Genomic DNA, 27721 nt, shown 5'->3' with positions numbered 1-27721 from the left:
TAGTGCGCCAGACTCATCAACTATCAGTGGGGAGGAGAGCAGAGTAATGAACCCAATTCATAGATGGGGATTATAAGGAGGCCATGAATGGTAAGGGCCGATGGTAAATTTAGCCAGGACGCCGGGGTAACACCCCTACTCTTTTCGAGAAACGCCCTGGGATTTTTTTAATGACCACAGAGAGTCAGGACCTCGGTTTTACGTCTCAACCGAAGGACGGCGCCTGTTTACAGTAATACTGGGGCATTAGGACCCACATGGACCGCAGGGTGAGCGCCCCCTGCTGGCCCCACTAACACCTCTTCCAGCAGCAACCTTAGTTTTTCCCAGGAGGTCTCCCATCCAGGTACTGACCAGGCTGACTGTTGAGATAAAGACGCTCCTCCGATTCACTCTGCAATGCCGAGGCTTGTAGTAACTTCCCACATTTCCAGAGTAAAAGTGCACAGCACGCATTGAGTAGTTCTGCCGCGCAGCTCCAATTGCAGGGCTTGGTTTTATGTCTCACTGTTATCCTAGAAAAGATCATTTGAGTATTGTTCATACATGTAAAAATACAAATCTTGACGCATGTCTTACAGTCTGCAGGCGGATGGCGTCAATTGCTTGTTAAAATGATTAGAAATGACATCAACAAAAGCCGAGTCCTTATTTTTTTTGGTCTGCGGACTCCAGCAGGACAGTCGGGGATGTTCTCTCCGACTGGTGGAGCCGGAGCTCACTGCCCTATCCTGTCTGCTGCCTCGTCCCTGTTGCCAGGAGGCTGCGAGGGCAGTTAAAGCAGGAGAGATTGACGTAGGCTGTGCTAAACCCAGCCCCACGCATCCTCCTGCGTTGTGCTGCTGCAGTCTCGGCTCGCTGCTAGCGCAAGAAGAGCTGCAGCCTCGTATCACTTTTCGCAGATGCACAGCTGCGGGAACTACGGCGTCTGCCGAGATACTGTAACAACAAACACCAGCCGCTGCACAATGTCGGAGTTTATGCATTGATCCAGGCGGCCAGACGGTAACAGTTTAGCGGCACCGCCAGCAAATTCCTGTTTCGGTCTCTGGGGGCCGTAACACTACAGAAGGGAGATCAGCACACATTTATTTTTTTTATTGCCAACCACCACCTCGTCTCCCCGCTTTCCAGAGCTTGAGAACGGAGGACGAAGAAAGGATTTCAGCCTCCCCGGGTGTCTTCAAATCTGTTTATGCAAGCAGTTGGTCGGGGAGGGTCCGAAAACATTTTTTAAGCAACTATGTGTCGGCCGCGTTGAGCTGAAACTGGGGAGGTAAGGGGTTATATAATTCAGTGTGTGTTGTCGAACGAGTCCCCTAGTCAGATCCCCAGCCATCTCGATTCCTAGAAACACGTTTCAGAACGTTTGATCGCTTCATCGTCAGGACAGATGTTTATTTTTTAATACGGTTATTTTAGAACTGTGTTTCTAATGCGCTAGGACTTGTAACAACGTATGCAATACAATGTTTTTTATTTTTAAAACAGGATTTATGTTTCCAGATCTGTCATTTTTATTTTCAGTTTAAATCGAATTGCACTGTGCAGTATAGTACTTGTAGTATCTAGCATTAAGATTAAGGTATGTACTTGTTGCGTGGCGTGCAACAAGGAGCTTGATGTCTTCGTTTAAAAAAACTCTAAAGAGTTTATACGGCGTTGTATTCGGACATTTCTTGTGCAAAGTCCTTAGGCTGAAGCAAGTGGACTAAGAGACCGCGTTGCTCTTTCCACAAGATACCAAGACATCCGAACACCGCACACTTTGGCGTTTTTAATGAGAGTCACTTTTGCTGTGGTTTTATCTTAAAGAAATTGCACGGTCAGTTCAATCGTGTGATTGGCTCTTGATGACAACCAGAGTAACTTCAGTCACTCAGCTTTCCCCTCTCTACTTGACGATATCATGTATATTTTCTGTAAGGTGGGTCTTATTTAGAAAGGACATTTACTTGGAGAGAATATAGCTGCAATCAAGCAAAAAAAAAATAAGGGCCTGTTCTTTACAGAAGTTATGATAAGTCCTAGATTTAGTTTAGATTTAGGACTGAGAGACAGCCAACGTGGATGAACTTTGTTACAAAGAGGAACATGCTTTTCACATCTCTCATTGTGCATGAAAGATGTCTGAGACTGTTAAGCCCAGTAAATAATATACCTGCTTTAGTGAATGTTCAATTCTATATGGACTCAGCTGTTCACCTTTATTTGTTGTCACTCTTAGGAGTTGGAGAGGGAGAGGAGCATCTACAATAAACCCATTCAATTGGTTTATTTACTCGGTTTGTGCAGTTTACACTTTATGTAGATCGGGCAGTGCGTGATGAAATATTTAAACGATCCCTGATCACATCATGAAGGAGTGTAGAATGATGGCAGGAGAAGACTTGAAGTCTGTTGTCTGCAGAGGGTGCTGATAATAAACAGTGTTGGAATTGGGGTCGCAAGAGAGGTTTCCCAAGAGGGAAAAGCCATTCAGTCTGCCTAATGTAGACTGTTTGGGTGCTAGTAGCTGGTTGAGCAGAGGTCTTGCCAGGGGCAGTGTCAGCTACAGCACCAGAGTGGGGTCATGTGTTCCAGAATTCCCACAACCCTTTGTGAAAAGCGGTGGATGCTGTTTTTCACTTTTAAATACAATTCATCTTATTCAGGCTGTCGTCTTCATATTTCCCTTACAATTCCTGCCCTCTGTTGAGGATGTTGAACTACAAGTGGAAGAGGGGAATGGATAGCTGTCAATTCCAAGGTCCAATGAAAAATGACTGTTGTGCTGTATTTCATAGCTACTGTAGAAATTACACCCCGGGAAATTTTAGTGTTTTATGTTGTGTAGCTGGTATTTTCTACAATGTGTTTGCACGAGGAACATTTTTGGGGCTCATCTGTTGAGTCGTTTCTTACATTTCACAGTTCAAATAAGAGCATGCACAGCAGGGGAAGTTTTTCATTGTAGTGTGTACCGTGCGCAAGTGGCAACAGCTGTAAAGATGCGCACAGAAATCGCTGGCCTGAGACGGGGTTATGTCACGAGCTGATTGTGACAGGCGTTGCGGAGACGTTGGTGCGCAGTTTGGCGAGTCACCGTGATGAATAAATCGACACGACGGCGGGCACCGACGAGTTGACAGGGTGCTGGAGAGAGCTGGTCAGCACCAGTACCGCTGCTGGCACTGTGTGATCAGGATGAAGTGTTGGACTGCCCCAACTGCTTGCTTCAGAGCAATGGCCAAGCTGGTCACAGGAGTTCAAAGTAAGGCATGGAGACATAAAAATAAAGATGATTTATGGTTCTAAAGTTCTTTTCTTAAAGCAATGCACTTGGGTTCATTTTTATTCTCTGAGGTCCATGTGACATTTTATTTTATTTGCTTCACAGTTTGAACAAGGTGCTTTTTAGAGCATGCATACTGGAACTGTTTCTCCACCACCCAGTGCAATTTGTTAGTACACAGTGAAATACATGTACACTCATGCAGTGCAGTATACGATTCTTTCTCTATTCAGTATTGAAATCACTACACTAACTTCCATGAGGTGTTATTGCCTAGTGGCAGTCATTGCACTTGCCCTGCCATTTCTTCCTGTTTCCTGAGCAGAGCATTATGGATCTTGTAGTCTTGTTTGTTTGTTGTGCATGGAATAGACCATTAAAGCAGTTTCATAGCATTGATGAAAACCGCCCACATGTGAAAAGCTCATATTTGTTGGATTCTCTTGATTTTCCTTTGGATTCTCAAGCAAGAAAAAGAAGACAGGCGTTTTCTGTAGTTGAGAAACATAAGGAATAAGAGTTTTTTTGTTGTTTTTTTGTTTTCTAGTGTCACCTCTTAGCATGTACAGGTTTCTAATGTTAGTTCAATGTGTAATAAAAAGTTTATCTGCTTGTAATTTAATAGGAAGTGCAATTTGTGGAGAAAAAAAAAGATTAGTCATCTTGGTTTGCCATGAAATGGAGCATTTCATCTAGTTCTTTAGTCAGTTTATTGTAAAAGTGTTTTGTGTAATATAGGTAAACTTACAAGAGTTACTGAATATGCAGATGAATGAGTAATTAAAGTCATTGGCCTCATGTTTTTTTCTATTCCTGTAAAGAATGTGCCCTGTATTTAAAAGTATATTTTTAATTCTATCCATTTAATGTGTTTAGCAAAATGAAGACTGAAAATTCTTTGTAGGAAATTGTAGTCTAATTGTCCTGCTATTTCTCTCCAGAATACTAAGAACTGTAAAGTAATACAATATGTTCACCTCTCTCAGATCCCCAAAACAGAATGAAAGAGAAGTGGAGGTACAAATTGGAAAGCTGTCCACTAAGAGTATGTTTCCATACAGTATGTGCCAGCAAAACACTTGTGCTGTAAATTGATTTCCCCTTTTCTGCGGTCATTTTGTTTTGTGTCTGATGGGTTAGGCTAATTGGAGTCAAGCACTGCGCCACAAATCCAATCTCCCGTTATCTTGAGGTCTCAGGAGGCCAACCTGCAGGGAATAATTACAGACAAAGGAACAAGTAAAGGTTTTTTCCAGGCCGAAAAGAGAAGAAAAGAAGTGCAACGTTTCGGCAGTGGAGCCTCCTTCAGGTGTGAGAGAGACAGAGGAAAATCGGCAGTTGATAAAACATGGGAGAACAAAAGCCGGGAGTGGAGAGGAGGCAGGAGCAGGAGGGAAGCAGAGTGGGCCCTCAGGTGGTGTGGAGTCGAGAGAGGTGAAGAGAGGTGTGAAGTCAAAACCCACACATGAATAGAGAGGATTAGAAGGAAACGAGTCTGTCATTGAGAGAAGGGGGAAGGTGTGATCCTAGCTTCGGGATAATTTTGGTTTCAGATGTTTTTCTGCAATAGGATTCCGAAACCCCCCTTGGGGGAGAAGAAGAGATCAGTGTGATCATGGCCATTAGAGGTGAAATGGGAAACTATGGGCTTGGAGAGATCTTTGATCCTCACAGCCGTGTCATGTTCCCTCTAACGGTCTCCCAGACTCCTTCCTGTTTCACAGTGTGGATAGCTGGGATAGCTGGGAAAGACATCCGAAACGTGGTGTGTCTTTTCCTCTCTTTTCAGCATGGAATACGCCATTACTTGTTCCTTTTGCAGCCTACGCATACTGACTCAGCTCCCTACTTGAACCTAATTACAGACAGCTCTCTACTGCCCCCCCCAACCCCCCCCCCCCCCCTCGCCCTGCGCTGAAGTGTCAGTCGTCCCCCAGGTGAGGATGGAGGCTGGCAGTCTGCCCCTGGAGCTGTGGCGCCTGATCCTGGCCTACCTGCCCCTGGCGGACCTGGGCCGCTGCAGCCTGGTGTGCCGGGCCTGGAGGGAGCTGATCCTCAGCCTGGACAACACGCGCTGGCGGCAGCTGTGCCTGGGCTGCGCGGAGTGCAAGCACCCCAACTGGCCCAACCGGCCCCACCTGGAGCCGCGGTCCTGGAGGGAGGCCTTGCGGCGGCACTCCCTGGCCTCCCGCACCTGGAGCCAGAGCGGCGAGGAGCTGGAGTCCTCCCACTGCCTCTACCTCTTCCGCCGCCGCAAGGACAGGAAGGTGCACCACGTGGGGGCGGGGCACGAGCACCAGAGCCTGCGGGGCGCCCTGGGGGCGGCGGGGGCTTACGACAGGGTGCTGCTGCACCCCGGGGTGTACGAGGAGCAGAGCGAGCTGGTGCTGAAGCTGCCCGTGGAGATCGTGGGCAAGGGGAAGCTGGGGGAGGTGGCCCTGCTGGTCAGTTTCGATCAGCAGTGCCCCACTGCCCGCCTCTGCAACCTGGTCTTCATGCCCGCTTGGTTCTCGCCTGTTTTGTACAAGGTAGGGCACTGCCACGCTCATGCAGCTGGACTGCTTACAGCCTATAAAGTCTTACAGCTTTCTGAACGCAACACATGCGTTTCTAGCAAGGGCGGTTGCTCATTACAGTTCAATTCAACTCAACTTTATTTGTCATTATACTTACACGGGCGCATAGTAATAATAATAATAATAATAACTGCTTACACTTATATACTGTAGCGCTTTTCTGGACACTCCACTCAAAGCGCTTTACAGGTAATGGGGTCTCCTCTCCACCACCAATGTGCAGCCCCACCTGGATGATGCGACAGCAGCCATAGTGCGCCAGACTCATCAACTATCAGGGTGGAGGAGAGCAGAGTAATGAAGCCAATTCATAGAGGGGGATTATTACGAGGCCATGATTGGTAAAGGCCAATTGGAAATTTGGCCAGGACACCGGGGTTACACCCCTACTCTTTACGAGAAACTCCCTGGGATTTTTAATGACCACAGAGAGTCAGGACCTCGGTTTTACATCTCATCCGAAGGACGGCACCTGTTTACAGTATAGTGTCCCCGTCACTACACTGGGGCATTAGGACCCACATGGACCGCAGGGTGAGCGCCCCCTACTGGCCCCTCTAACACCTCTTCCAGCAGCAACCGTTTTTCCCAGGAGGTCTCCTATCCAGGTACTGACCAGGCTCACACCTGCTTAGCTTCAGTGGGCTGCCAGTTGTGAGTTGCAGGGTGATATGGCTGCTGGTATAGTATAGTGAAGAGTGTTTCTCGTGAGTCTCTCAGGCGCAGCATAGAAATAGAACAGCAGACAAGACAATAGACAGAAATACAGTAACAATATCAGTGTGAACAACAGTATGGTGCCAGTGCAAAATTGTCAAAAACTGTGCAAATACGCCAACAGAGACAGGACAAAACAGTGCAAAAGTAGTACGGCGAATAGTGCAAAAATGATACGGTGATTAATAAATAGTACAACCAGTACAGTTTTAAGTACGATTTCGGCTTGCGTTCAGTTGTCGTGTGTGTAGTGGTGTAGGAGTACAGTCATTGTGGGTACAGGAAGAAGTGAGGGGAGATCAGAGTATGATGGGAGGGAGTGGGGGCGTCACCAGCTTGGCGGCCCTGGGGAAGAAGCTATTTTGGACTCTCGTTGTTGTGCGACTGCAGCGCTTGGAACCTTCTACCAGATGGTAGAGGGACAAACAAGTTATGACTGGGGTGAGTGGGGTCAGACATAATTTTGGTGGCTTTTTTAAGACTGGTGTTGTAGATTTCCTGGATGGATGGTTAGGTATGGCCGATGATGTGTTGGGCAGTTTTGACAAACCCGCTGCAGTGCCTTACACTTACAGTATTTAATGTAATAGTATTTTATGGTCCAAAAAATCCAGCTCTGTTTGCAACCCAGCGGTATCTTCTGTCTCTGGGCCCATATTATGTTGTGTTATTGTTTTGTGTAATGTATTTTTAATAATTATTTTGATTATGAAAGGAGAATTGTGCGAGTCAATCAGTGGTTCTGATTGGGATGACAGTTTCATGGATAGTAAGTGTTTGTGGAGATCCAGGAATCAGTTGTTGGAGGTGGAGATGATTGTGTCTGGGTAAGAGACCAGGCGCAGACTGGACCTGAAAACTACCACCTTCTGTTTTGAAGTTGGTAAAACGATCCCCTTGAGAGCAGCAGATGCTATAATGAGCAGAACTACTGTACATTCCTCTGTAAGAAGAGAATGAGGGGAGTTAAACAGACAAAAACTGACAGTGCAAAACCCTTATGGCAAGAAACCCTTAACTTTACAGTGAGAAAACATCTAAATGCCAAGCATCTGTTAAAGTGCTTGTAAGAATAAAGGTCATCACTGACTAGCTGAAAGTTCATAAGAACAAGTGGTCAATTATCAGCGGGGTACAATTCGGCTTAGAGGAAAAGTCACAGAAATCACACAAAACAAGCTGTACATTCCAATTTGAGCATCCTTAGAGAGGAGCATACAAAAGGAAATATCGCTGTAGCGTGTTTTATCAATATGTGGATATAACTAATGGACACGGACTCCGAATAGCTAAAGAAAAAACATGGCGAGGCAGATCAGTGGACAAATAAAATAGGGAAAGAAAATGGAAGGAAACAATTGAGCACATTTAATTGGCAGGCAAACGAAGTGGAAGTGAATAAGCCCATATTGCATATAAGCTGTTTGACCCGACTGTAGCACTGGAGTAAAGCACAGTCTCCAGTTTAGAAGTTCGCTGCTTTCCTTCAGTCTTGGAGCGCTCCTGACTGATGTGCCAGGACGTTTTTGTTTGCCGACCCGGACTGTCCAGGTAACTGTTCTGTCTTCCCCTGCCTCTTGACAGACGTCCTCGGGCCACGTGCAGTTTGACAACTGTAACCTGGAGAACGGGCAGCTGCAGGTCCAGGGGCCCGGGACGTGCCAGATCCGGTTCTGTTCCTTCAGTCAGTCCAGCGTGCACCTGCACGGCGTGGCTCTCAGCCTGCTGGAGAGCTGCGAGTTCTCGGGCAGCGACAATGCCTCGGTCACCGTAGAGGGGTCGCCGGCCTCCGACCGGAACTGGGCCTGCAAGCACCTGACGGCCCTGGCTAAGTCGAAATCCATGGCCAGCCTGCAGGAGTGGAGCCCAGACGTCAGTCACCCACCTCCTGTCGTGACACTGGAGCTCTGTAAGGAGGGGGGGACGGGGCAGGGGGGAGGAGAGATCGGGGCTACGGTCCTGTCGGAGGCCTTGGACTGCAGCGAGAGCGAACTGAGCACCGCCAGCGACAACGAGGAGGATGAGCCCGTCGGCTACAGACTGTCCTACGGCCCCCATGGGCTGAGCCACCTGCTGGAGCAGGCTCCGGGGGACCCCAGCGTCCCCGCCTCCTCCGGCCTGGAGCTGCGCACCCTACAGCAGGAGCTGCAGAGGGACAAGGAGGCCCAGGCGCTGGCCGCCAGCCTGCAGGGCTGCCTCGTCCGCAAGTGCCTGTTCCGCGACGGGAAGGGGGGCCTGTTCGTTTGCGCCCAGGCGCAGGCCCGGCTGGAGGGCAACGTGTTCCGCGACCTCGCCTACGCGGTGCGCTGCATCCAGAGTGCCAAGGTAAGTGACGTCGCCTCGCCCGGCCACTCACGGTCTCCTTCCTGTCCCCCTCCCCCTCCGGCTGTGTCTGCAGTGTTTGTTCGGGTCAGGAGCTCCCAGCGCGGTGGGGGAAGCGCTGGGAAACGTGAAGCTGTTTGCAGCAGGCTTCTGGGAGCCTAGTATGTGGCGCGGAAAAAGCTGTTTCTCTGAGCTTCAAAGCCAATTTGGAAAAAAACAGAAGAAATTATTTTGAAGGTTTTAAAATAAATTCAATGGGCCAGCCATGCTTTCCATGTAGGCCTAAGCATGGGGTTTTATTTTGGTCTAGAAAGTTACAATATTTTAGTTTTTAGGAATAAAATCAGTACAGTCCATAGAGCTGGGATTCATGAATTCAACAGCTGATACAAGACAGTTGAGGGGGAGTTTGTAAAAATGTAATTCTTACCGTGCAGTATGTATTCTGCACTATTATAGCATCATCCCTTTAGCTTCCAGTGTTTTTTTTTCCAGTTTTTAGGGCAAAGGTGTTTCTACACTGTAGTTTTAGTAAGTCAGCAAGTAGGGACAGGAAACTCCGGGAAGAAAACATGAAAAGTCTGAATAAATACAGACTGTACAATATGCCCAAGTCAGCTATATTTAAGCTGAACTCGCCCACATCCCAAGAGGTTCTAGAATTTTAGCCCATAAATTTAAGTTGCTTCAGTCTTTTAATTCTGTAAAAGAAAATAAAAAATAGAGTGGAAGAATCCCTTCACAATCCCCCCTCCTCTGAGCAGTAGGATTAAAATATCAGCCCTCTCAAACTACCCTTCTGCCACAGGTCTCACAAACTCAGCTAGCCTCTGGCCAGCGGAAAGGGATTTTAATTGTGGCTTTTTCATCTCAATTGTTCAACGCTTGACCAGAAGCTGTGTGTGAGTTGGCGTACTTTCAGCATCAATGCTGAGCACACTCATCCTGTGCTCCACATGCCATTGTCTCTCATTTACTGTATTTTTATATTTACGCGTGTGTTAATCGTAAAGTACTGTACAGTACATGTGTTATAGAGTTGATTTGCAGAGCAGGGTAGCTGCATTTCTAACATACCACTTACTCTTACTTATAACATTAGCATAAATTAAACTAATTATAATTAGACAATGTTTGGTTATTAAATTACTGTTGGTACAACTGTGGATATAAACATTTTTAACCTGCAATACCTTGCTTTTGTTAGAAAAGACTTTAACAAAATTGCTCAGTGTAAAAACATTGTCCACACACACAGCGTGTGCTGTGATATACAGTACATAACACAGCACATGGATGTTGATGTTATAGTCTTAGAATTAAAGACAAATCGGATGCTTACTGTTTTTTTGCTTAAATTGCTGGTGGTCTGTCAGAATACCGATGTTGTGATTTGAAAGCAGGGAAGTTCCTCAAAATGATCGAGAGTAGGTGATGGTTTCTGAAAGTTTTTGTTGCAGAGATAGTAAGGTTCTGAGCTTTCTTTAATTTGTTTTACAATTAAATGTCAGCAGGACCTTTAACATGTAAATACATTAAAAAATGCCTAAAATGTTTAAAACCAAATACTGAATTCCTTAAAGATTATGTGGAGGAGAAGTTAGATGGGCCACAAGCCCTCCTCGTTGGTAATTGTTCTTTGATCCATAGTTGGGGGCTGTGTTATCTTCTTCACAGAACAATTTACGCCTTAATCAAACTAAATCTTTCCAGTGACTTGAGCTCTCAATTATGAGGAATCAATTTCAATCCATTTAAAAATCACTGTAAAATCTTTATAGGTAGGATCTATGTACAGTAATCTGTGTGTAAAAGGATTGTAAATACTGTAGATTAATGCCGTATTCAGAAAAGAGAACAGGTTCTCTGTAATAGTAAATTAATAGGCTTCTTTTGTAGTCCCCAGGATAAAATGAGCATCCTTAATTTAGAGTAAGATACCAATTTTCTCAGAACTCTCACTTCCAAGGTTATCGGTCCATCTACAGATAAATGATGTATTCTTCCCGGACTGCCTGGGACAGATGACGCAGTCGTGGGAATCATTTTCTGCCTTCTGTTAAACATCAGCTGCTTGTTGTGGTGCTGGCTGACCCAGTTACATGTGTCAGTTCATGTGAAGTGCAGGACAGTGTTTGAAAACAGGATGTAAGAAAATGGATTAGTCAGCCTATCTGGTCTACTGAAAGGCTGGATTTGCTGTCAGAAGAAACGCTTTTAAAATCAAATTGTTTGATGAAATCTTCGTCATTATCCATCGATTCTCTAAGTCGTGGGGAAGCCAGAGTCTATCCTGGGAAGCAGTGGGCGCACACCTTGGACGGGACACCCCACACATCGACACAAACACGTACACACTCACACCAGGGCCAGTTTTCAAAGAATGCCAGTATCTCATTGGGCTAAACCAGAGGGGGAAACCAGAGCCACATGAACTTGGGGAGAGCATACAAACTCCACACAGACCGCACCCCAGGTCTGGAAGTGAACCCAGCCAGCAGCCATATCACCCTGCAACTCACAGCTTGCAGCCCACTGAAGCTCAGCAGGTGTGAGCCTGGCCAGTACCTGGATGGGAGACCTCCTGGGAAAAACTAAGGTTACTTAAGGCGCTTATCCTGCGGTCTTTGTGGGTCCTAATGCCCCAGTATAGTAATGGGGACACTATACTGTAAAAAGGTGCCGTCCTTTGGATCAGACGTAAAACCGAGGTCCTGACTGTCTGTGGTCAATAAAAACCCCTTGGTGTTTCTTGAAAAGAGTAGGGGTGTAACCCCGGCGTCCTGGCCAAATTTCCCATTGGCCTTTACCAATCATGGCCTTCAAAAAATCCCCATCTTAAAATTATCTTCCTTACTCTGCTCTCCTCCCCTCTGATAGCTGGAGTGTGATGAGCAGACTGACGCACTATGGCTGCCATCACATCATCCAGGTGGGGCTGCACATTGGTGGTGGTGGAGGGGAGTCCCCATTACCTGTAAAGTGCTTTGAGTGGACTGTCCAGAAAAGTGCTATATAATACCTATATAAGGTATTATTATTATTAACCCAAGGCCTCTGTGCTCTGTGCTGTGCTAAACACTGCACCACCATGCAGCCCCATTCTAGTTATAATAAATGCAAATTCAATCTTAAGTAAATAAAATGCCGGCTGGGCTTTATTCACAAAATAATTAGGCAGTTTAGGCATACTTATGGAGTCATCCCCCAGAAAGGAATTGGCATGCGAGCTGATCTCTTCCCGGCAAATACTCTGCCAGTGACTCAGGAGAAACTACAGTGCCTTGCGAAAGTATTCGGCCCCCTTGAACTTTTCAACCTTTTGCCACATTTCAGGCTTCAAACATAAAGATATAAATTTTTTATTTTATGTGAAGAATCACCAACAAGTGGGACACAATTGTGAAGTGGAACGAAATCTATTGGATTTTTGAAACTTTTTTAACTAATAAAAAAATGAAAAGTGGGGCGTGCAAAATTATTCAGCCCCTTTACTTTCAGTGCAGCAAACTCACTCCAGAAGTTCAGCGAGGATCTCTGAATGATCCAATGTTGTCCTAAATGACTGATGGTGATAAATAGAATCCACCTGTGTGTAATCAAGTCTCTGTATAAATGCACCTGCTCTGTGATAGTCTCAAGGTTCTGTTGAAAGCGCAGAGAGCATCATGAAGACCAAGGAACACACCAGGCAGGTCCGTAATACTGTTGTGGAGAAGTTTAAAGCCGGATTTGGATACAAAAAGATTTCCCAAGCTTCAAACATCCCAAGGAGCACTGTGCAAGCGATCATCTTGAAATGGAAGGAGTATCAGACCACTGCAAATCTACCAAGACCTGGCCGTCCCTCTAAACTTTCAGCTCAGACAAGGAGAAGACTGATCAGAGATGCAGCCAAGAGGCCCATGATCACTCTGGATGAACTGCAGAGAACTACAGCTGAGGTGGGAGAGTCTGTCCATAGGACAACAATCAGTCTTGCACTGCACAAATCTGGCCTTTATGGAAGAGTGGCAAGAAGAAAGCCATTTCTCAAAGATATCCATAAAAAGTCTCGTCTAAAGTTTGCCACAAGCCACCTGGGAGACACCCCAAACATGTGGAAGAAGGTGCTCTGGTCAGATGAAACCAAAATCGAACTTTTTGGCCACAATGCAAAACGATATGTTTGGCGTAAAAGCAACACAGCTCATCACCCTCAACACACCATCCCCACTGTCAAACATGGTGGTGGCAGCATCATGGTTTGGGCCTGCTTTTCTTCAGCAGGGACAGGGAAGATGGTTAAAATTGAGGGGAAGATGGATGCAGCCAAATACAGGACCATTCTGGATGAAAACCTGTTGGAGTCTGCAAAAGACCTGAAACTGGGACGGAGATTTATCTTCCAACAAGACAATGATCCCAAACATACAGCAAAATCTACAAAGGAATGGTTCACAAATAAACGTATCCAGGTGTTTGAATGGCCAAGTCAAAGTCCAGACCTGAATCCAATCGAGAATCTGTGGAAAGAGCTGAAAACTGCTGTTCACAAACGCTCTCCATCCAACCTCACTGAGCTCGAGCTGTTTTGCAAGGAAGAATGGGCAAGAATTTCAGTCTCTCGATGTGCAAAACTGATAGAGACATACCCCAAGCGACTTGCAGCTGTAATCGCAGCAAAAGGTGGCTCTACAAAGTATTAACGCAAGGGGGCCGAATAATTTTGCACGCCCCACTTTTCATTTTTTTATTAGTTAAAAAAGTTTCAAAAATCCAATAGATTTCGTTCCACTTCACAATTGTGTCCCACTTGTTGGTGATTCTTCACATAAAATAAAAAATTTATATCTTTATGTTTGAAGCCTGAAATGTGGCAAAAGGTTGAAAAGTTCAAGGGGGCCGAATACTTTCGCAAGGCACTGTATATCCTTCCTGCACCTGGAGGTCAGGGGCACTGTGTACAGAGCCACAGTCAGTGTTACTGTTTGTAAATACTGTCTGAAGGATCACATCGTGTTATTACTTCTTTGTTTCTTGATTAATATATACACTGTTTTTCATGTAAAAAAATTGTGAATGCAGAAAGTGGCCCCTGTGCACTGACTTCTAATCTGAAGTGAATAATACCAGCACAGAGCTGCTGCTGTCAACACAGCGTCTGTTTCACACTCCCTGCTGTGTCCTCAACACTCAATATAATCATGAAGGAAGAAAGAAACAGGCTTTTTTTTGTGCTCTTTTTTTATTTTTGAATAGAAGGACTGAGATTTAGGAGGCAGGTTGTAGGATAGACAAGGGAAGCTGTTTGGAAGATTGGTATTTGCAAACAGTTGTGGGTTTTGTTATAATTAATATTACATTTCTTGAATACGGTTGTTCATCCTTGCTTGACGCCTGTGAGTATAAAGAATGTTAAAAAGAATACAGTGAATATTAAAACGAGTGCACAGTGAATCGAGCTGCCAAGTTCAAAGCTTTTCACGCCTCAATGATTCACCTTAATTCCCTATTTTTGCTGCTTCTATTCCGTATCAATTCCGCAAAACTCAAAATGTTACGTTCCCATCTTCTGTGTGGCCTTCCCTGTTGCTCTTTTCTCTTGTCTCACAGGATCTGGTGCAAAATGACCTTGACCCAGCATCGATCTGTTCTTTATGATCTGGGTCCAACCCATTGTGATTTTACTTTTTTCACTCTTGCAATAAAGTCTCAAGCTCTCCAAGTCTCTTATGTTCCCCCTTGTTATCCACAGCCTAAATCTTTATGTACTTCTTTCTGTTTCCTGTCATACAAATCCCTTTAAAATCTTTTATGCAGTTTACTTTCTTTGACCTTTTTCCATTACACTTCCAACTTCACGAGAATTGTGACAGAACGTGTGAAGTTTTTTTGGTTTCCTTGTCACAGTGGAGGGTCTCTGGAGCAGCTAAACCAGGCGTAGCGAGTTTGAACCTGGACTTTGTTAGCTGACTTTGCCCTAATTTGAAAAGGGTTCCCATTTAGTCTGCAGGATTCTGACAGTCTGACTGTCACATACCTTTGTGTTTTTTATTCCTTTATTTTACCAGGTAAGTCAACTGAAAGTGGATTCTCATTTACCGGGCATTTACTGGAGGAATTGGAGGGAAATATCTTGCTCCAGGGTTTTAAAACCTGAGCCCTAAGCACTGTTAAAATGGTGTTGCCTACAGTGTGTATCTTTAACTAGGCTTGTCTTTTTTACCATAAGATTTGCATGAGCTCTTTGTCCAAACCTTTAGGCCTTTTGCCCTGGAGGCTCAATGTGAAACCGACCACGTCTTCATCTGTCCCACGCTGTTGTGAGGGTTCGTAGTGGATAAAACACCGGGGGGGGGTTCCACAACTAGGGACTTCGCAAAGAACGGAAAAGTCCCAGTTCGTAGAAAGGGAGGCTTAAAAAAAAAACACCGGCCCACTTTTCCATCACTTTCTCTCCTCCTGCCTCCGTGTCCCCAGATCGTTATGCTGAAGAACGAGGTGTCGCGCTGCAAGACCTCGGGCGTGTTGCTCCGCCTGTCCGCCCAGGGCCTCATCGCGGACAACAACATCCACTCCAACGCCGAGGCCGGGATCGACATCCGCAAGGGCGCCAACCCGCTCATCCTGGTACGACTCCGCGCTGACCCGTTCGTGCGAGGAAGAGAATTGTGTTAGACGGGGCCTGAGGTAGAAGCCCCCCAGCCGGGAGTTCGGTCTGTGGAGTCATTAGCGTTCTCATCCTCATTGCGTAGGGAATTCAAGATGAAGCGGAGCGGTTTATCTTCTTTACTGCAAAAACAGGACGGGTGTCCAAACAGGGCGTGGAGGTTCGGTAAGGTTCCAGGGCGAAACAGTCGAGCCTTCTGTGACCCCAAGCACACACGCAGTTCAAGCGGAGAGCGCTCTGGTGCTCAATCACAGTGTTCTGAGTTGCTTTGCCGCTTATTGGTGCTTTGTCGTGAACTATTAGGTGCTAGGCAACGCCAAAACCAAAGGAAATGTGTACGCGCACGTTGAAAGCTTTCTCGGGGAATCAAACAATGTAATTGAACTTGCAGCATGCGCAGGCTGGGCCGTACCGGTCACATCTCTCTCCCCCCCCCCCGTCTGTGTCCGTCTCTGTGCAGTGTAACAGGATACACAGCGGCCTGCGCTCGGGCATCGTCGTCCTCGGCAACGGGAAGGGCTGCATTCGCAGCAACCGCATCTATGGGAATAAGGAGGCCGGCATTTATATACTGTACAATGGCAACCCAGTGGTGAGGTGAGTGGTTAACCCGAGTGAGGCAAGTCTTTGATGTGGGAACGGCAGCCGTTTGGGGAGAGGCCCTCGCTTGTCCGCGTGGAAGGTGAAAGAGCAGCAGTTGAGAAAGTTTCAAAAGGGCTGGCTTCAGTGTATAATCCTTTGTGGGATGCGTGCCTGTAAACGTCTTTGCACTTGAAGCAGCACGGGCCTAAACTGCGACATCTCTTTCTTTCTGGGCGATGACACCGGGCATCAGTGACCGGCCTGAACACTGCTGTGGGGGGGTGGGGGCTCTGTTCATTTCTCCTGCCCGTTGTCCCCTGCTCACCCCTGTGAGTCTGCGTGAGAGCCGTGTTAGTCTACTTTTCACTCTTGAACTAGAACGTTTCAACTAAACCGAAAGTGTTTCTGTGGAGTCCACAGTGTGAAGAGATGTTAACAACCTGGCAGATACAGGTCAGGGAACATAAGAAAGGCTACAGACAAGAAGGATATTTCAGTCCATCTGGTAGACAGTAGCTGATCCAGTTGTTCTGCTCTTGAGCAAAGCCATGGTATCTGCTTTAAATTCATGTCTGGGTAGATTGTTCCAGACTCCTTATCATCTTATTACCATGTCTCTTTATGGGTTTTCAGAGCTTTTTAAATGTAACTTTCCAAAATGAGGAGAAAGTCCGTTTTAATTTTTTTTTTAATGGTGGTAGAGATTATTTTCAAACAAATTTTCCTAAAATGTGGGAGTTTGGCAATTCTGCATCGAATTCCCACTGATGCTTTCACAACATCAGTGAACGTCATCTCTTTTTGTGCTGGTGGAAATGGTCTGGGTGAGACATGTTACTGTGCAGTCAGTACTTGCTCTCTGATTGCTTTACTTGTAATCAAATTCCAGCAGCTAACAGCTCAAAAGAAACTGCTATGCATACAAAGAGGACTTAAATTCACGCTCTTCTTTCAAAACTCTTTCCATGAAAGCCTGCATCTATTCTGAAACGGCCGCACTTAAAAGAAGGAGAAGCATAATCACTATTCAAAACAAAAAATATATCTACAAATGTGATTCACCGCCCTTTCTTTCAGGGTTTCAAACTCTTAAAAAGGTTTTTCTTTTTGGAAACTACTGTACAAGTTTTGAAATTTGGAGCTGAATGATGATATTACTCCATTTTCAAAATAGTTTTCCAGTGTGTGAATTTGAAATGCATAACTGTGAATCACTCCTGTACAGTTTGAAAAAGAGAAAAACTAGACCTGTTTCGTGCGATGGCTTCTGAGAAGACTGGCTACTGATCCCTCATTGTTTGTGTTCCAGTGGAAACCATATTTACCAAGGCCTGGCAGCGGGGATCGCAGTGAACGAGAGTGGCAGAGGCCTAATAGTAGGTACGAAGCTCTCAGCAGGAATTGTCTGTCCTCAGCTCTCCGCACCGATAGACGGTCCTCAGCTCTCCGTACCGATAGACAGGCCTCAGCTCTCAGTACCGATAGACAGGCCTCAGCTCTCCGCACCGATAGACAGGCCTCAGCTCTCCGTACCGATAGACAGGCCTCAGCTCTCCGCACCGATAGACAGGCCTCAGCTCTCAGTACCGATAGACAGGCCTCAGCTCTCAGTACCGATAGACGGTCCTCAGCTCTCCGCACCGATAGACGGTCCTCAGCTCTCCGCACCGATAGACGGTCCTCAGCTCTCCGCACCGATAGACAGGCCTCAGCTCTCCGCACCGATAGACAGGCCTCAGCTCTCCGCACCGATAGACAGCCCTCAGCTCTCAGTACCGATAGACAGGCCTCAGCTCTCCGCACCAATAGACAGGCCTCAGCTCTCCGTACCGATAGACAGGCCTCAGCTCTCCGCACCGATAGACAGGCCTCAGCTCTCCGCACCGATAGACAGGCCTCAGTTTTTCGTACCGATAGACAGGCCTCAGTTTTCCGTACCGATAGACAGGCCTCAGCTCTCCGTACCGATAGTCTGTCTCTACGCAGCTCTGTGAAGTGAGAGTAGGTCTCTGCAGTGCCAAGGAATATTCTCGCCCTACAGGCAACAGAAAGTTACCTGGTGCAGACGGGGGGGGGGGCATTTCATCAGATCCCAAACTGAGAGCTCTTCTACACACATTGCAGTGGTGCCATTTTATTGCATGCATGTCGCACTGTGGTCAATAAAAACACCTTTTTTGGTTCGGCAAATTTAAAGAAAAGGTTCAGTTTCTGTGTTTTGATTTCCACTTGAAGAACAAGTCCGCAGAGTATGATACAAATGATGTCCTATAAATGTAATGGACTGTTATATCAGGATTTAAACACAAATAATTATATCATAGTTGTGGCTAGGGTTGAAGAAGGGTGCTGGCCTAAATTACATGCGCTTGACACTGACAGGAGGTGGCTGGCTGACAGGTGCAGCGCCCCCTGATGTTTTCTGTCGCTCGTCCCATTGCAGAGAACGTGATCCGGGAGAACCAGTGGGGAGGGGCTGATATCCGACGGGGCAGCGACCCGGTGCTGCGCAACAACCTGATCTGCCACGGCTACTCTGACGGCGTGGTGATCGGAGAGAGAAGCCGGGGGCTGATCGAGGGCAACACCATCTGCCGTGAGTCGGGGGGTTCCCTTCTGGGGCGTCTGCTGCTGTGTGGGCTGAAGCATGGCCGAAAGAGGCCGGTGTTCATGGGTAGCGGTTCAACATGGCCGCCGCGGGCCGTGTGGGTATGTGGACCGTTCTGTGATCTCCAAGCAAAATTGTGCTTTGGTGGTTCGCTAAAATCCAATCCAAGCTGTTTTTCCGGTGTCACTTCTTAAAATGACGACACTGTACCTCCTTTGCACGTACAGCTGGAAAACTCCATGTGATTTGAATATTCACTCTGCGAGTCCTGGGTTTTCCGAGATATTTGGACGGGGTATACTGCACCACAGGGGGTCTGCGGACCATGTTTGCAAGGCAGCAGTCTCCTCTCTCTGAGAAGAGACGCACAGGCGAGATTGGTTGACTTTTGTAGAAAGCGCAGAATTCAGCAGAATAGCGCTAGCTTGCATTGAAAGGGTATTCCCCGTGTTACCCACCTCAGGGCTATAGTGTGGTTTAATATAATTCTAAAACACTTAGGAGTCATCGAATTCAGTCGTGTAAAGCTACCCTCCAGCCCACTCGAGAAAGTCCTGAAGCGTTCTCTGAACACTGACATCAAGTGCAGCACTTAGCAGTAATGCGTCTGAGGACTCAATCTCTCCCAGAGTGCCAGACAGGTGCAGGGGGAGGGTAAAGCACCTGTTGTCTGAGCTGACAGGGCTGGAAACTGTGTTTGTGTTGAGCCCAGGGCTCGCCAGCCCACGGCAGAAAGTCCCATCTCGCCAACCGGCTGCTCTTCTCCGGTAATGAGGTTATTTATATGTTCTGGCTGCTTCTTGGAAAATCTAAAATGATGCCGAATATCGGTGACTTCGTTAGCAGCAACAGCTCAGGGCAATGACGTCCGCAGTGCTAGAAGCTCTCGGTGGTGTCACTAGAGGTGTCTGGTATGGTGACTGGTTGGTGTGGTGTCTGGTGTTGTGCCGAATATCCTTATACAAATATACGCAAGCATGTGATGGTTATGATTGTGCTGTTTATATACAATTTGTAGAAAGGAATGATAAGTTTAGAACTTGTTACTTGTGAAAAGATATCCAGAATATCTTAGATGTAAGTCTAACAAGGCTCGTTTATTTCTTTACTTGAGTTATTGTTCTACATTTGTTTAAATTTACCTTGAACTTCCTGAGCAGTGTAGGCATCAGGAAGACCTAGCCTTGTGGAACAAATGATCTGTAAAATTAGCATAACACTTTTCCTAAGAAGAGAATTTCAGCAGTGGCCAATGGTGTGTTGGGATCATGACTCTAGCTAATGAAGTCTCAGGCGTATACCTGAAATGAAGGATTAATTTTGTTGAATTTCTGAGTCGGTTCCTCACTTGCCGCTGTTGGTGAGCTCAGTGTCTTTCACAGTGGGATGTCCCGGCAGTGCAGAACAGAACTGAGGCTTAAACCCACAACAGCAACTTGTCTCATCCTTCCCCTGCTCTCCTGCTCTCCCCCGCCGGTCTCCCAGGTAACAAGGGCTGTGGAGTGTGGATCATGTCCTCCAGTCTGCCCCACATCACTGGGAACCACATCAGCCACAACAGCACCTACGGCATGGCCGTCTTCTGTCACAAGGACGATGTCAACAACTACCCGCCCAGCCAGGCCAGCAACGAGAACTTCAACGAGGAGGGAGAGCTGATCGCCTGGGAGGGCGACCTGGACAGCGAAGACGAGCGTTTCTCCTCCCGCCGGCCCATCAGCGCGGCGCTCATCGAGTCTAACAGCATCAGCCACAACGGAGGCAAGTCTCTTCCGAGAGGCCTTGGCCTTGTCCTGTCCGACATTGCTGTCCCCAGAACTCACCGGCTCTTCACCGTTGAGTACTCCCTGTCTTCCTTATCCACCATATTCCTCTCGACTCGCACCATGTTATTGCTGTCAACTCTTTAACGGTCGGACATTGTGTTCCTTCCACTGTCAAATATTCTAGGTTAGCCCAAATCTCTTTGGCTTCCATGAAGCACAAATTATGAGCTGGAACTACCCTCTGAGCTGGATGTGTGCGAGTCATCAGTGCTGATGAATTGATTAGAGAAGACATTGCAAATACAGTGATTGCTTAGAATAGTAATTATTATACACATCAGTATAGCAGTTTTCATCCAGAAGGGGGCTGAAGCCCTGCATATATAGGAGGGGTACTCCGATAGGGCAGCACCAATCTGGGTGAAACACAAGCCCTAACACCCTGCAGCCCAATTTCACAGCAGATCCAGTAGAGGAGTGAGAAATCCCTCCTCCAGTGAGAGAAATGGGGAAAATTGGGGAGGCCTGACTGCAGACGTCAAAGCATAAACAAATCCGGACACTAGGAATATCAAGCTTATTCCTTACAACCCAGTGTCGTGGAATCTTTAAAGGTCAGGTAGGCAGGACCTTGGTTTAACACCTGATCCAAATGACAGTGCCTCCTACAGCACAGTGTTCCCTGTCGCCATACTGGGCCTCCAGTTTGTACATTCTACACCAGAGGGAAGAGCGCCACCTACTGGTCGACCAGCATCACTTACTTCGTGTTCCATAGAGGCTTCCCATCCCAGTATGGACCAGCCCCAGTGCTGCTTAGCTTCTGAGATCTGACAGGATCAGGCTCAAAGGGGGCAGCTGTCACTTATAATCTGGTAGAAAATGAGCATTTTTTGAAGAATTGATCATCAACAGAATATTGTAATCATAATGACAAACGCTTCGTGCTGGACGTTAATTACTATGATCACCCTGGTTAACTGTACTCGCATTAAAAAAAAAAGAGTTGGCCATTCCAGTACTGCACTGTTGTTCGCTTGCAGCTGGTATTCTTCTCCTGTATTAGAAAGGTAGAGTTTGGATCATTTCAGAAGACGGATAAGCAGCAAAAAACGTAGATTGAGCCAGTTTCAACCAGTATTGGCCAAATTATTGATAGTGCAAAGTCTGAATAAAGTACCAGAAAGTCCACATAACAGCCTTTCTTCTTCCTGGGCTGCAGCTGCTGGGCTTTATGTGAAGAACAGCGAAGCACTGAACATCGTGGGCAACGCCATCCACAGCAACCAGGGCCACGGCATCTCTGTGTTCCAGAGCAGCCAGCTCTCCCGCATGGTCAACAACAGCATCACGGCCAATACGGCTGGGGGCGTGTCCGTGGAGGCCGGCTGCCGGGTGGAGCTCCGCGGCAACGGTGTCTACGACAACAGGTGCCATGGCATCAGCTCCAGGGGCGAAGGGGTGATCTTGGAGAATGACATCATCGGTAACCACGGCTGCGCTCTCAGACTGCTGGAGTCTGCCGACATGAGGGTAATAATGTTCTTCTGAGAAGTGGAGGGGAGTTGCAGCTGGGATACTGGTTTTAACTGAGCTTGGGGGATCACATGGGCCTCATATTAGTGAGCGGGAGCCTGTTTAGTGTGCTCTGACGTTGCCGCAGAAAAGAACAACCAATCAGGACAGACAAGAAAGGTATTACAGGTAAAACAGAATATGCAATGAGTTCCTTGGAGAAACTTGTTTAATTTAATTAATTCGGAACTGTTTTTTTTGCCCTGTTCTACTCCAGAACTTTATTTTTATCTGTTGTTTAACCAATGTTTTTACCTCTCTACTGTACTAACCTGGGTGTGCAGAAAACAGACCCTCCCTCATAGATCTGGGCCACTGTGACTTGTTGGATTTTGTGGTGGAAAGGTGCATAGTTTTGTTTTCTGTGTTATTTGTTGTGTTAATGTCAGGCAAGGTGAGATAGTCTTTGATATGCTGCTGTTTGTCTTGACTCTGACCTCTTTCTTTTGGCTTCTCTGAGCTCTTAATCAATTACACTACTTTATCTGGAGTATTGTGGAGACCTTTGTTTTAGTTCTGAAGAACGCAAATAGGATTGGTTCAAACCCTGAAACGATTTTTGTGTTTTATACCAGCTCTCATCCAGGTGTGTGGAATGTACTGTAAATGGTAAGACCAAGAATTAGTGGGAGAGTCTGATACAGTGTCATGCTCACCTGTAACTAGATATTATTAATCGGTTTAATTCCTTCGCAGCAACACCTACAGCAAAGAATTTTTCAATTAGGCTGAGTGCATAAACAGGTGAAATGGTCTAATTAAACAAGGAATTCTCTTAAAGAGATCAGACCCTGGGTGACTGCGAGCTTGGCTGGAAGACCAGATGACACAGTGCTCTAGGGGACAGCAAAATGAGATAGTCACCAGCAGCCACACTGAGTTACTGCAGACATGGCCTGGACTGAATACCAGTCAGTCTGAGGAGGTTTCTGAACCCTGTGGTCTGGGCTTCAGTTAAAAATCTAGGCAACTCTTTTTGTGACTGTAGCTGCAGTTGCTGAAGCAATATTCACCCCCCTAATCACACATTGTAAGAGGTTTAAGGTTTCAAGTTTGTTATATGTACCCGATTACAAAGAAATGCTTACTTGCGTGTTTCCTCACATAAACGACAGCACAAATTGTTGACAACAGCATGTGTGCCGACAACATAGTGGAAAGTAACAGTGAAAATCCAAGTACCGGCAGGAAGCATAAATTTACATTTCATAGCAATATGCATGAGATTAGTACGGAATACAGTAGCAGCAGTCTACATTAGAAGAGTAACAACTGGAATCTTCAGCTGCATTCAAACAGCAGCAATATGGAAAGTACATAAAGTATATAGTTTTAGTACACAAGGCTCACTGTAAGGTTTAGTAGCTCAGATTTCCAGCCCGATCTCCAGCTTCCACACCCCCCCACTGTGCTGCACATACCTGACCTGAGCTCTCCTTTGCGGTACGCTTGATCCAGTGTGAACTGTTGAGCACTCTTGCAGGTGGTGAGAAACCGGATTCAGTCGCTGCACGGCTTTGGGGTGGCGGTGCTGGATGAGGTGAAGGGGCTGGTGCAGGACAACCTCATTTTCCAGGGCAAGGCGGGGAAGTCGCTGATCCACAAGACCGCCGCGGCCGAGGACTGCATCGTGCTGAACAACGAGCTGCTGGCTTTCAACGGGAAGAGGCAAGTAGCTCCCGTTGGTGTTGGTCTCCCATTGTCCCTTCTGCTCCAGCTGTCTGTGACCGCCAGTCGGAGAAGCTGGGAAGGGGTGTATCCAAGATAGCTACCAGTCCCGATTTGTAATATATGATTTTGGCCCTTGCTGAGCTCATTACTGATAAAGATAATCCTAGCTTCAGGCATGTCAGAGGCTATCACTCCTTGCCTTCTCTGTTCGTGCACCAAACCAATATTGGTCGCCCAGTATGTGCTGCTGGTGCACAGGGACTTGAGTCGCTGTCCTGACGTCGGGCGAGAAACTTCATTGATGGGTGCCTCTGACCGCTTAATCTCGATGGAGAAGGAGGAGTCACAAGGTGCTCCAAGGGCTTTGAGGGTGGAGAGCAGACATCTCTACCTCATTTCGAACTGCATTTCAAGATGCAGACAAAGTGCGCAAGAGGCACAAGAAATTGAATCGAACGCATAGCGGCGTTTCGTTTTGAAGGGAGTCTCACTGGACCGTGTTTCCAAACCCAGCTCCTGGGGGAGGGGGGGCTACTGGACCAGGCAAATGTTAATTTGGTTTTCTTTCACTGAAAGATTATATTGTAAATGCAGAATGGGGTGTACTGTCATTCCCACCTGTGTCTGTTCATCGTAAATCTGAGCCTGAATTAAGAGGAAACAAGTCAAGGAGAGGCCTGTCAGAGGCCTGAGTACTGAAGCAGTCAGAGCACTGCCGTTGCAGTAGAGTTTTTATGAAACCCAGGACAGAAAGACGTAACTCTAAACAAGCAAGCAGCTTCGTTAAAGGCATCAATTAAAACTGGTGATTGAGAGCTCATATCGAATGAAACCCAGCAGACACAGGGCCCCCCCAGGACTGGAGTTGGCAACCGAAGCCAAAGGACATTTAAGAGCTGTAAATGAAAAGTTCCGCACTGGAGAAGAAAGGAGATTTTCCTCTCGACGTTGAGGGAGAGGAGGTGCCCCCGGGGCTCCTCGGTAAACGCTTTGTCCCGCCTCTCTTCTCAGTCCCGGCAGGCGGGAGGCAGCGTGGGCGCTGGAGAACCCCCCCCCCCGCCCGCGCGTCGAGGGCCAGCCGAGCGGCGCCCCCGCCGCGCAGCCCGCCCCGAGGGGGATCTCCATGACAACCCGGATCACGGCCCGCGTGGAGAGTGGCTGCCACAGCTCCGGGAGCATCTTCTGCTCCATCCTGTGAGTCGGGCCGGGCCGACCCGCCGCCGGGAGACCGCGGATTTAGGGAGAGGTCGGCGCGAGCCGACCGCCCTCGGCTTTGCAAGTGGGAGAGGAAAAGGGTTCTTCTCAGCCCTCAAGCTCCCTTCTGCGTGCTTCAGAGAGGAAGATGGCTGACTCTTGCGTTCCATGGATGAAAACACAAAGTGCCTGTGTCCCCCCGAGTCCCAGCACCCTGCGGGCCCTCAGCCTCCCAGTGTACATTCCTTGACCCGGCTGGCTGGCTTCTCCGTGGCGGAGTCTGGGCTCACTGACTGGGACTCCCGCCACCCTCCAGTAACTTCACATGGGGGTCCCCATGCAGTGACTAGCACCCCTGTCGACTGGCCGATCCCAGACAGGCAACGCAGTGTTCTGAAAACCTGGTAAGTGGGATCAAGAAAACAAGCTTACTTTAATCCAGTCCAAATAAACTCCCCGAAGTAGGACACATGGAATTGCTCACTTTTTATTCAAACATTCCCGATGGCCCTGGTTTTCAAATACAGGGTTCATATTTGTTTTCAACAAGCCCGAGGTTAAAGGATTATTCAGCGCCGGAGGCAGTGCTGAACAGAGGTAGTTCCATGTCTTTCACCATCAGCTCCAAGGCACCAACAGGTCAATGGAGACAACTTCCACCAGGTGTGCAGGGTGCGACAGGCTTTGCTCGCGGAGCCCAAGTAGTGTCTTTTGCTAATTACAGCCAGCTCCAAGCTATAGGGCTCAACTTGTGGTTTGTGTAGAGGACTTGTGAGATAAGCCCATACAGGAGCCACCTCGTCTGTTGTTTAAACATCCCAGGCTTTCAAAGTAGAGCGCATCATAAAGCTACAAATTCCAGTCTATAATTTTGCAAAGAAGTGAAAACTCAGACGGGTTGATGTTCTTCACACATAAGGAAAAATTGGAAGAATTACACAAGTCAGGTGGCCGGAAGTGCTCTGGAGCTGGATGTTTGAGAGTTTGTACCCTTGAGCAGCTCAACTCGGTTTGCTCCAGTACAATACCAAGCTATAAAAATGGTTACAAATTTAAGTTTCCCCAAGTACGGCACTTGCGTAGAGCTTTTAGCGCACATAAATGGATGACATACGAAGACCCCATTGGGTTTGTGCACTGCAGTCTGCCCAGGTCCGTGGAGCTGAATTGTGTTCTCCTGTGACACACGAGTACCTGTGTAGTCCCTCCTCTCAGCACCGGGCTCGTTCATTTTCACGACAAGGTTTGCAATTTCGCCAGATCTGTTACAGCAAATTACTGACTTTAAAGGTCCGTATTTGCTGAATGAAGATAAGAGACCTTTCTGACTCCTTTCATGCTCTATTCTAGAACTTAACAGTATACGAGTAACAAATTAATCCATAGATTTCACACAGTGTAAGAAAAACACATTTTCCATCAAATTATGTTAGGAGGCAGCTATAACACCTAGTTCCATCAAGGCTTTAGTAATAACTGACACAACAATTCAGGTTTCTTCAGCAAAAAAAAAGTTTTGACGGTATATTGTTAAGCAGTATAATCAACCTTTACCTAACTGGATGAAGTCAGTTGCGAGCAAATTATCATATGCAATGATGACATACCCAAGAGGTGTATACCATTGCTGTTGAAGACAAAGACATTTTAAAAATACAAACTATTACTAAAACGGAAATAACAGCAAGAGGTGACAGTGTTAACAAGTGCCAGGAAGAAAATATTTAATTGTGGAACTTGTTCCAGTCAATATTAACATTCTTTCTCAAGGAACCCCCCCCAAAAAAATAGGATACAAGAAAAAACTCCCATGTTAGGGGGAAAAAAAAAGTTTTCAGTTTGGATTTCACAGGAAGATTGATTTATTTAGCATTTGGTACCAAGCCCGTAAAACACAGCTGTGCACACAGAGCTGGCTCTGTTGTTCCAGAAGTTGTTTTTTTCTCTTGTACAGAAACTCTTGTACAGAGTGTGGAGAAGGGGGCTGGGAGATTTTGCCTAGTTTTTTTTCACAGGTCAAGATAACAAGAGGAAGGCAAAAGGAATCACAATGCTTATGTTGCCAGGACATAAATCTTACTGCTTAAAAAAAAACATTCTAAGAAACAAAAGACATTTTTAAAAAGCTTGTAGTGAGATACAAACTGGTGTTAAACACTGCGTGGCTGTGCGTGGCTTCCTGTTTAATACACAGAAATGAATCAAATGTATTTTAAAGATTTGGTTTTGGTTCAAGAGTCTCTTCACATTCTTGTAAAAGTAGGCAGTGAAAGAAAAAAACCCTTTTCTTTGGACCCAAGAACATTCTTCCAACCCGGAGACTCCTGCAGCAACATTGGACTTTTCAGCTATTTTCAGAGCCTTCACAGAAATCTCATTACACATACTGCTAGCAAGCTTCTACTGCCACACAAGGAAGATTTTTATCTTGTCTGGAGACATGTGGACTGAAGTTCACAGAAACAGGATTTTTTGGATCATGTTTTTTTTTTCTTCAATGAAATGACAATCTTTAAAGGGAACTGTGAGTTTCCCGAGGATACGTGGAGTCTGAGTCTTTCAATGCAGCACAACCAGAGTGCGTTGCATATTTAGATAACATTTAGTGTGTTTTAACCTTACAGCAGGTTTGTGAAAATAAAAGGGAAGGTGTTTGTACAATGGTGTATTAAATCATTCTAACAGCCTCTCCAGGGCGGCAGGACTCCTATTTATAGTACACTCATGTCAGAGGATCTTGTAGTATACTTGTTAACAGACACTAGAGTAATGGAAACATAATTT

The 27721-nt window shown here is 46.6% G+C and overlaps 1 protein-coding gene across 3 annotated transcripts; it reads left to right on the top strand.

Moving 5' to 3' along the window:
• Nucleotides 1-14: 14 nt before the first annotated feature.
• fbxo10 (F-box protein 10) lies at nt 15-27598 on the top strand. Of its 3 annotated transcripts, XM_069191660.1 has the most exons (12): nt 15-90; nt 1135-1276; nt 5212-5802; nt 8152-8892; nt 15352-15501; nt 16002-16138; nt 17433-17503; nt 18567-18719; nt 20217-20492; nt 21720-22030; nt 23556-23740; nt 24755-27598. In XM_069191660.1, exons 3-12 carry the CDS (start codon nt 5218-5220, stop codon nt 24939-24941), a joined length of 2796 nt encoding a protein of 931 aa, XP_069047761.1. In that variant the 5' UTR covers nt 15-90; nt 1135-1276; nt 5212-5217; the 3' UTR covers nt 24942-27598. The 3 variants fall into 3 exon arrangements, 1 of the variants encoding a protein (XP_069047761.1); XR_011189966.1 differs by lacking the exons at nt 15-90; nt 24755-27598 and having other exon boundaries at nt 817-1276; nt 21720-22192; nt 23556-23635; XR_011189965.1 differs by lacking the exons at nt 15-90; nt 24755-27598 and having other exon boundaries at nt 817-1276; nt 21720-22201; nt 23556-23635.
• The last annotated feature ends 123 nt before the right edge of the window (nt 27599-27721 follow it).

The sequence above is a fragment of the Lepisosteus oculatus genome, chromosome 1 (genome assembly GCF_040954835.1).
Source record: "Lepisosteus oculatus isolate fLepOcu1 chromosome 1, fLepOcu1.hap2, whole genome shotgun sequence".
Taxonomy (NCBI): domain Eukaryota; kingdom Metazoa; phylum Chordata; class Actinopteri; order Semionotiformes; family Lepisosteidae; genus Lepisosteus; species Lepisosteus oculatus.
This window is presented reverse-complemented; position numbering and strand designations above follow the sequence as displayed.

Bases quoted from the DNA above. Each gene is read 5' to 3' on its own strand.
- fbxo10 (XM_069191660.1), top strand. From the start codon at position 5,218: ATGGAGGCTGGCAGTCTGCCCCTGGAGCTGTGGCGCCTGATCCTGGCC. The intron at 17,504-18,566 runs GTACGAAGCTCT...GTCCCATTGCAG, and splicing joins TGGCAGAGGCCTAATAGTAG to AGAACGTGATCCGGGAGAAC. The intron at 23,741-24,754 runs GCAAGTAGCTCC...CTCTCTTCTCAG, and splicing joins CTGGCTTTCAACGGGAAGAG to TCCCGGCAGGCGGGAGGCAG.